This window comes from Poecilia formosa, unplaced genomic scaffold (assembly GCF_000485575.1).
Source record: "Poecilia formosa unplaced genomic scaffold, Poecilia_formosa-5.1.2 Scaffold156, whole genome shotgun sequence".
NCBI classification, from domain to species: Eukaryota; Metazoa; Chordata; class Actinopteri; order Cyprinodontiformes; family Poeciliidae; genus Poecilia; species Poecilia formosa.
This window is the reverse complement of record NW_006800095.1, coordinates 282,908-292,901: the sequence shown is the minus strand read 5'-3', so window position 1 is coordinate 292,901 and position 9,994 is coordinate 282,908. Positions and strand designations below refer to the sequence as shown.

The following is a 9,994-nucleotide window of genomic DNA, read 5'->3' as shown; positions in this document are numbered from 1 at the left end:
AATTATTCTATTCAGGTGTGGTGCAGCACAGGCACATCTAAAAGTTGCAGGGCAGTGGCCCTGGAGTACTGGAGTTTGACACCTGTGATCTAATCAGACCTCAATAGCCTAAGTCAAGGTCTGAGTTTATGAGTCAACAACGAGAAAGAGACTGGGTCAAATCTGGCATCCAGGGAGGTTCATGGACAAACCCATTACTGATAAAAATCAAAATGTGTCTTTACGACATCTTGGGAGGATAAAAGCAGAACTTTTGGAAGGTGTCTTGTTACATCTGGTTTAAAAAAAAAGGCTAAAACTGATTTAGGACAATCAATTAATGTGACGGTGTTGGGCTGCTTCGCTCCAAAACCTGGAAGACAGAAGCATAAGTTCTGCTCTGCTTTAGGAAATCCTGGAGTGGAGTGTCTGGTTTTTAACCTTAAGCTGAACAGCGCTTGGTTTATACAGCCGGATAACATTCTAAAATACACAAGCAAATCCAGCTCTGAATGAGTCAAACAAAACCAAATAAACAATGCAAAGGTTAGGGATTGGCCTACTCAAAGTCTGGACTTAAAAAGTTGTAGGATGATCTGAAAAAGATAGCTAGCTATCAGAAACCCTTCAGTAGTAGTTAATTAAAACAATTCAGCAAAGAAGATTGTGCCAAAATTGCTCCACAGCGATATAAAATGCACCCCAATTACTACAAAGTTATCAGGTGTAGAAAAAAAATATTTAAATTAAATCAAGTTGGTGTTGATAGATTTTTTCCCCATTAATACATTTTGTATTTACACTGTTTATATCTTGATATAGGAGTGTCCTTTTTGAGCATAAATGTTTTATAATCCTTCGTAAATGTTGTGGTAATACCTGAATTAAAGCTTTTAATCATTAAAGTCTCCAGATGCATCAGTCAAGCTTCGAAGGACAGATAACTTCTGGTTTTCTTAGAGGTTTGACCAGTCAGTCCAGATTTTCTTTTTAACAACTTCGACCCATATAAACATGCTCATTTTAATTTAACTACTACATGAAACAAACACTGACATTAAAAATATGCTGAAGGCTCTGAGGTGCATGAGGTTGTTTGGAGCCGAAAAGATAAGAAGGAATTATAATTGGCATTTAACTTAATTTTAAGCATATGTCACTGACCTTTATTGGAGTTTTTGTAAGTATAAAAAAGGTGATTGTTTATGCATTTACAAACCAAAGATGAGGGAGTTCACAGGTTTCTTTTTGATTAAAAAAATTCCCGGTTTTCAATTAATAACCTGCCGATCAAGGGCAAAAAACCAAATAATTGAATGGTGCGTCACTATTACAGACTACAGTGGAAATCAAGTCCTTGTATTTCTAAGACAATGAAATGAACAAGTACCCTCATTCATGCAGCTGCATCTGCAGTCATCTTTGTCTATGCTTCCTTTGGTTTACACAAAACCTTATATTATTGTTCATTTTTTAAAATACTTTGGAGAAAAATTATAATTCTGTGCATTTTATGATGTTATTTTGCATTTGACTTGACTTTTAAGGTAATTGTATTTACGTTTTTATATGCAAGTACAATTTAAAAGCTTTATGAAATTCTGTGTCACACAATAGATGTTTACCATCTATTGGTAAACATAGATGTTTACCATAGATGTTTAGAAGGCAGACGACATAGCTTGTCGTCTGCCTTCAGATTGCTCGTCATCTAAAAAACAGACAGCTTTTGTATGAGGCAAACACACCCCCCAAGATGTCAGAGTCACCGGCTTGGAGGATCGGGCTCCTAATTACTTCAATGAAGCAAGTTCCTTGTGTGTGTGCGTATTAATAAATCCTAATTACATTGTACACTAGACCTGGTGGTGATTATCTCTAAAAACCAGCGCTGATTGTAAATAAACGGCGGCGAGATCACTGCAGACACCACCACCCACTTCAGGGGAACATTTATGCCGCTCTCGCTTTCTTCCAATACACCGAAACCAATGTAAGAAACCGCTAAATTCACCAATCTAACATTTTTTTGCTTATAACATGCAATGGATAATAATAATAATACATTTACCCTAGTTAAGTTTACATTTGAATATTTAGATGATTGCTAACCGCTGCCAGTGAGGTGAAAAAAAGAACAAAAAACGAAAAACAAGCGAGAACATGTAATATTTCAAAGACAGACACCCTACCCTGTTCGAGACAAAAGCCCACTGCAGCCCCTTTCGCTGCCCTTACACAGTTCCCCCTCCCCAGCGTTTCCAGCCCGTCACTGCCTCGCTGACTGACTGGGTCTAACCCAGCTGCTTCGCTCCGACATTTTCCTATCTGCTCCCTGAACCCTCGCTTCAAACACAACGCTTCACTGGTACATGAGCGAATCCTAAAATGTGTTTCGGGCTGTTTAGGTGTCATAAACTACTTCAATGTGTGTAAGGCACGTGGAGTACAACTATACCGAGCCCACGCAAACACTTAAACGTTCATTTTCGCACGCAGTTTACGTCAAGTTAGCTCTTACATTAGCCTGCTCGCTGTAAACGTAGCCAGACGGCTAACAAGGATTTCTAACCCAAACAATCAAGAACAGTTTTGCGCTTACCTTCAAACCGGGTCACACGCTCCTACCAACTCATTCGCGTCCTGATTTAACTTAGTGGTGCGCGATTTTAACAGTTATTTTCTAAATCTTGTACGTTAACCGTAGCCTACGGCTGTGTGACGTTCATCGCTGCTTTTGAAAACATCGCAGCCGTTCGTCTGTCGTCCGCTCCGAGAAAAGCCTAGCAAAACATGCAAGACGTGCTCTCATTGGTCGAGTTAAGTCACGTGCCACCCCGAGCCCCCACCGAGCTTATAAGGTCTCCGTCTGCCGGAGAGACTAGATGGGTATGTGTCAAACGATTTAAGTGATATTTTGTGGAAGCTGTGAGTAACTCCGCACTTTCTAATGCTTGCAGTGTTATTTGTGCTTTCGCGTTTCGCGATTTAGCGGCATGTTAAACGCCTTCATGTGGATTTTAAACGTGGTAAATCGGACTAAAGGGGAAGGAGAGGGAGAAAACAGGAATGGCCGCTTGACGTCATCTTTTCCGCTGCGGTCAGTAGGAACTTTCTCGAAAGATGACGGCTTGAGCTAAACAGTGGATACATTTATTCATGTTGACGTTTGCTGCTTTTATTTTTAGGCCTAGTACCGATAACTAAGTAGTTGGCATTAGTTGTCATTTGATGCCCGCCATTTCTTTGTGTGAATGAGTCAGCTTTGAACTGGTTGCGCAGTGGCATTTGCATCAGGGCGGACATGGCGCGCATGCGTCACGGCGCATAATGTTGCAGACCAGAAAGTGGGGGGAGGGGCGCAGACTAGACACGAAAACGCCACCGGGACGGGATGGAGACCAAGCAGCAGCAGAAAATAAGCAATAAGGGGGCGGGGGGAAGGTAAAATATGATATTCAAGCTGAATTGAATTAAACATAGATTGTGGTGTTTAATACCAAACAATATTTTTTAAAAAGAGTGAATTTCTTAATGTGATTGTGATGTCAACACAGTTCCTGTTCAATTATCTAATTTTCTTAGACAAGTCCTGTTACTTTGGCTCTATGATATGGGATAGCAAATATGTTAAAAATAAAAGATGTTTTAGGAGAAATGGATTCAAAATATTTATGAATCCTAACTAGTGGATGAAAAATCTCTTCTGACATTTACTGTATTTTTGAGGATTTTATATATATACCTGTATTTGTGGGAGAATAAATTATAATTTTTGGACTGAAATTGAACACAATTCAACTAATTGTGAAATGTAAAATAACATTACAACATAAAGGTTTTATACTTTTAGATTTTATTAGATTTAGAAATCTTTACATTTATAAATGTAAGTGGTGAAAAACTGAAAGCCTTATAACTTGATTTCAATGCCTGTAAATGTTTTGTTTAAAACAATGTACCCCTCTGTTCTTATGCTTTAACTTTGTAATTTTTCTCATTTTCATAAATCATTGTGCTTTATTATGTCATATTATTAAATGTACAGATACCAATATTGAAAATAAAGTTGATAAAAAGCCGTTTTAAAGCTCAATCCTGTTTGTCTTTTTTAGATACCATAATCCTTAAATATTTTAGTATTTGCTATCAAAATCTAAACATACATACAAGCATAAAATTAAAATGTAAGGTATTTATAAGGATATTACATGGAAATAAATGTATTTTAAGGGCTAATCAGACACACTATCAGCTGCATTTAAGTTATTGTGAGCCACAGATGATTAATGTTTGAAATAAAGCAAAATGCCAATACGATTTAGTGAGAAGGTTAAGACATAAAAGTGCTAAAAATAACAGCCACCCCGAAGGTCAAGTCTTACTTTCCACTCGTTTCCTCTGAACTACTTTGTGATTAGTTTCTGTCTCCACCAGGTGTTTTTCAGTTGTAGATAAATGAATCATCACTACAGCTCTGTGTCAAACAAAACTAGAAATGTCACAGTAAAATATACAATCAGCAGATTCCCACTTATTAAATGTGTACAACACAAATACACAAATACCACATTTGGTATTAAAAAAAAGGACTAAAAATGTACTTCATTTTCAATTTAATCAAAACTAAAAAAAAAAAAAACCTATGCCACATTTTTCCCTAAAAATAAATTGGAATAGTCAAACCTTTAAAAAGAAAATCACAAATCTGCGCTGGCAGAGGAAATATACATCTGTGCCATCGTATAGAAACTAAAAACCTTTATCTGTGACATTATTCCTGACGGCTCCAAATCAGGTCGGCCATTTTCAGTTTTGTCTGAATAAAATCTGGATTCAGATGAACGTGTGAATTCAAGGATAAGTGTGGCACATGTTTTGTTTACTTAAGTAAAAATCTGTATTAAAGTAACAGAGTTGAAGGTAAAAAATAATACAATAAAACAAAATTAGGGGTCATATTTAGGTAAGAAAATACAACTATTGCCTTATTTTAAGGGTAAAATTCTAGGATATGTAACATCAATCAAAATACATGAAAAACCTATGATATATATATGCTACACAAAAATAGGTGGCTTCATTAAAAAATAAAATAAAACTGAGGCACAATCTCTTCAGTGTTTTAAAAATGTCTTAATAAATACCTTTATTCAGTGAGAAGGTGGCATTAATTTGCAATATTTTCACTTTAAGAACATATTACAAACTTTCCTGCTTGTTTTTCCTTTTCAAAGTATTTAGAAATTTAGGATAAACGCAACTGCAGGTCTTTTTAGTAAAACAAAATTTGCTCTGGCAATTAAAGCATGTGCTCACCTATAAAATCAGGTGATTTTTGGTATACAAGTAACTAAAGATTAACAGATTAACATTTAAGATTAACATTTTTAAATCTACGTTTAACAATATATATCTTTAGTCAAATTAGAAATGGTTTAAAAACTCCAATATTGAGCCCCAATTATATAACCGACAGAAATAAGAAATTAAACATCCACTGGCAACAGTAGATTCTGTAAGAAATTATTAATATTTGTAAATGTCTTGTATTTCATAAATGCAGAATATCCATGAGAATAATTAAACTAAAAACCTCCAGTTTAGTAGAAAGTACTCAATATTAACCAGATTTATTTGATGTCAATCCTCTATACAGTATACAGAGATTTTACCTGATACGATGCATTTTTAATAAATTTTACACTAATTTTGTACAACTAAGTAAAAAAAAAAGGAATAATATGGCTTCCTATTAGGTGTAAAAATGGCTATAAATATGTAGTAGTTTATCATTAAGACATACTGAGTAAATGTAAGAACCAAGCTTGGACCTAAACAGGTATATGAACATTTTATTTACACAATATGCTTTGAATTAAACATGACAGCAACTTCCTCTCAGAGTACCATTATTAACATCTACAGGTCTGCTCTCACACCGAATCCCGGTCCTGGAGGCGGTTCTGTCAGGGAGGTCAATCCGTCTGCCGGTTCACAAGAGAAACGGCCACTCCTACAAAACAATAGAAACAAAACAGGAAGGCGTGAAAGATGGAAAAACAGACATTATTATCAATCTGATGTTGGCTGTGCATACCTTGGTCCAGGTGGTGGGACTCGTCCGGCCTTCAGTTCGTCGATAATTTGCTCGATATCCTTTGGTGTGAGGTCCTCCTGAGGGAGAAATAAACTGTTTAGTGATCGGGATTCAGAGTTTGGAATAAGACTGCTTTCAGTTTTTTTTTTTATATATATATATTTAAAAATACAGTCAGTTAAAGGCTAGAAGCAGTAGATGCCATTTTCAACTGACATCCTCAAAACCACAAAATATTATTAAAAATAATAAATATTATTAAAAATAGTAACATTTACTGATTGGTTATATTATTGTGAATTATTATATTACTTAATTTCTCTTTGGGGTTTTTTGGATTTGAAATATTATGGAAGATGCTTTTTTTCTTGTGATATAGGAAAGGACCAACATTTAGATGTTTTTGTTTTCTGACACAGAAGTAGGGCTGGACGATATGGCTGAAAAATCACATCACAATATAATCATAATCATAATCATGATGATAATACATTTTATTTGTATAGCGCTTTTCTAAACACTCAGGACTCAAGTAAAAGCGTTTCATATAATTCAATATCAATAATTACTGGTTAGTTTTTTGTTTAAATATTTTAAATGTTACCAAACTGATGGCATGACCTTTCCTGTTTTATCCAGTTTTCACTCTGCTGTCGTTTATTATTTTTAAGCAGTTATGAGGCACAGTGGCAAACTCTGAAACTGCTGCTGCATCAGTTATTGGGCAGTTTGTTGCCAGGTAACCAAAGAGTGAGTGAGTTGCTAGGCAACCAAAGAGTGAGTGAGCTAGTTGATTCTACTCAGTTGCTTAGCTGGCTTGGAGAGGCTAAAGCCTTCCCTCTGCCTACATCTCCCAGAATGCAGTTTGATCAGAGTTCAGTGAATAATCTTTATTCTATCAGATGTATCATCTACTGATATTGAACAATATATGTTATTGATTTATTGTCCAGCCGTACCCTGTAATATATATTGCGATATGAAAAAAATCATATCCAGGTTATGCTGCCATCTTGTTGGCAATTAATCTCCTTTTGTGTATTTGAGAGTTATTCTCTGCGATTTGGATGTATTTACTATATACCGTACAGCCCTAATAGACTTCAAGGGTGCATTCACACCAGCCATGTTTAGTTTGCTTTAATTGAACTCCAGTTCATTTGTATACAAAATTTGGTTCATTTGGGGAACTCTGGTCCGTCTACAAACCTAGGTCTGTAGTTGAAGTGAACACCAAGCGAACCAGAGACCACTCTTAAAGCAGGAAATGCACTAAAGAGCAAGGCATTATGGGTAAATACAACCAAAATAAGCATGTGAATCTAGAGCTGGTGGGAGAAAAGGCTCGTGTTTTTTTTTTTTTTACCTACACAAAACAGAAATTCTGCAATCACTAAAATCTGACACTACTCAATTTTTGTTTACACTTCCTGAAGAAGGAAGATGCACTCATGTCTTCTTCTACACCATCCTCAATGACGTAAAAACATTTTTGGTTGAGGCCAAATTGGTTGAACTAATATTATTTCCAAGGACAGTTAATTGTTTGCTTGCATCCAACGTTGACTAAAACTTGCGTTACATAAAAAGATCGCTTTTAATTTCTGAGACTTTTTACTTTTTTTGCCTCAAACTCTTTAGTTAACTTTAAGTTTACAGCTCCTTTTCCTACTGGTAAATAACAGCTGAATTATTTAGAAAACACGGTCCGAGTAAACTGTAGCACACCTGAACTCGACTTGGTGAAGCAGTGCTGATAGATGCAGTCTCTGCAGGTGTTCCTGACCAACTTACTCCAGGTTTTAATCTAATATCGTTAATTTTGTTAAGAGCGCCATCTGCGTGGAGCAGTCGATCACTCACATAATAGTTGTCATTTATCTGGACCATTGGGGCGTTCACACAGGCGCCCAGGCATTCCACCTCTATCAGAGTGAACATCTTGTCTGCAGTGGTTTCTCCAACCTTGATACCTGTGGAGAACATAAGGAGAGAAACATGAACTGATGCAGCAACATTTGACAGTAAAGTATTAAACATTTCCTTGGCTGCAAGTAAAAAAATCTTGGTGTTGCCTTGTAAATGTCTGTATCTCTATATTGGTGTTGATACTGGGGAACTATTATGAAAATTTCACTTTTTCAACACTTTTATACTCCCATTTGGGTCTCTGCTGCTTCTAAAAGCAGCCCTGTCGCTTAATAATAATTTAAAAAATAAAAGCCTTTTTTTTGGCAATAAATTGATACTTTTTGGTGTCTGAAAAACGTGCCATTTCAAAAACCACCAAATTAAGGATTCAAGGATTTTTTTTTTATTGTCATACCACCTTTGCATGTTTGAGGTACAAAACTCGGACTCAGGTCCCCGATTGATAAATTAACAAATAAAGTAATTTATGTGACATATAGGTATGTAATTTAAAAAGTGTGTGTGTAAATAATTCACCAAATGAAGCCGAATTAGGTGTCACATTCTACAGGCATTGTGCGGTTACTTAGCAACCAACGCAAAGCTCCAGCACATGTGATGAGCTGGTGTTATTGCAGTACAATGGATGCTGGAAAAGACAAGTCTTTTGTTGTCGACTTCCCATCCAGAAACCACTTGCTGCAGTCTTGTTGGTTGTGCAGGAGTCTCTGCTCATGCTTTTCAAGGAAGAGCGGTTGGATAATTGTCCATCTGTTTGCAGCCATTTTCATGTGCGAGTGTAAATGTTGAGTTGGGGGCGTGGCCAGCAGCAGATCATTAGGATATAAGTGACAAGACGCCCAGAGCAGCTCAGACTAAAATCATTATCCAAGAATGATTTTGTGCAAAAAATACATAATGAACATGTTTTGTATCGCCCACAGACCTATCCTAGCCTGTAGTAAAACAGGTCACCTTTAATACTGTTTAAACCTGTATGTTTGTACTCACTGTTTATTCAGTTTATAAGTGATTAAAAACTTCTGCAGTCACCTGCATTCTCATGTCTTTATTGGTTTGTTTCTCAGCCTTAAAATGTAAAATCCCTCTCTTACCCAGCTTGTTCTGGATGGCCTCCAGGATGCTGTCGGAGTTGCAGAGCATGCAGGGGGTTGTCGTGCAGATCTGAATGAAGTATTTTCCCACAGGTTTACGCAGAAACATGGTATAAAACGTCGCAACTTCATACACTCGCATCGGAGCGACGTCCAGCACCTCAGCCACCTGAAAAAAAATAAAAATAATAATAATAATTACAAACGTCCATAAAGAACCACTATTCAATTTCTATTTTTAGGTTCTAAAATAAATTTTGTGCAAATGTTTGCATTGTGGAGCATCTTTATTTAGAAGCAGTTGGTAGTTTAACATTTTTAGCTTAAAATATTTTGAGAGCCATTGTAGGAAGTCCAATAACTGGGTTTGCAACTAAAGATTATTTGGAAATTATTGATTAATCAATTATTCTAATATTTAACCAAATATAAAAGTGGCACATTCTGCAGATTTTTAATCTAAGCCTGTTTTCATACAATATTAGAAATATCATAATAGATGCTAATAAACTAAACTGAATTATAAGAAAAACATGCCATTCCTTTGTAGCAAAACAAAACAGTCATTTTGACCCTCAGCCCAGACAAATAAAAATCATTTAGAGCCACAAAAGTTACATGACCTTTTGAGAAAAAGAAAGCCTGTCATTTCTGAGAAATATCTATGGTAGCTAATCTGTTCTCCTTAAAGAGCCACCATTTTATTACAATTTTTAGTTTTTTAAAACAAGGAGAAAAAAAGAAAGGCAACATTTTGAACATCTTAATATTGGTGATTATGTTATTTTTCTGTCTTTTTTGGGAAGGTTTTGTCCAGCAATTTCAACTTTTTCATAAATAAAGCTTAAAAAATTACAACTGACTGCAACTTTTTGAAAAATGTGCAACA

The 9,994-nt window shown here is 35.9% G+C and overlaps 2 protein-coding genes across 3 annotated transcripts in view; both read right to left on the bottom strand.

The window, feature by feature from the left end:
- Window positions 1–2,774, bottom strand: part of ankrd12 (ankyrin repeat domain 12) — a 51,341-nt gene extending 48,567 nt beyond the window's left edge. Inside the window, exon 1 of one of the 2 annotated variants that reach the window (XM_016677464.1) lies at window positions 2,582–2,774. The gene's annotated coding sequence lies outside the window, so the exon portion shown is untranslated. The remainder of the gene's footprint in view (window positions 1–2,581) is intronic. The other variant, XM_007564186.2, reaches the window with a different exon arrangement.
- A 3,040-nt stretch (window positions 2,775–5,814) lies between these two features.
- ndufv2 (NADH:ubiquinone oxidoreductase core subunit V2) overlaps window positions 5,815–9,994 on the bottom strand; it is a 9,495-nt gene continuing 5,315 nt past the window's right edge. Inside the window, exons 5-8 of the mRNA XM_007564185.2 lie at window positions 9,106–9,274; window positions 7,943–8,052; window positions 6,080–6,156; window positions 5,815–5,995 (exon numbers count right to left, since the gene is read on the bottom strand). Coding sequence (XP_007564247.1) covers window positions 5,902–5,995; window positions 6,080–6,156; window positions 7,943–8,052; window positions 9,106–9,274 — 450 coding nt within the window. The 3' untranslated portion in view covers window positions 5,815–5,901. The remainder of the gene's footprint in view (window positions 5,996–6,079; window positions 6,157–7,942; window positions 8,053–9,105; window positions 9,275–9,994) is intronic.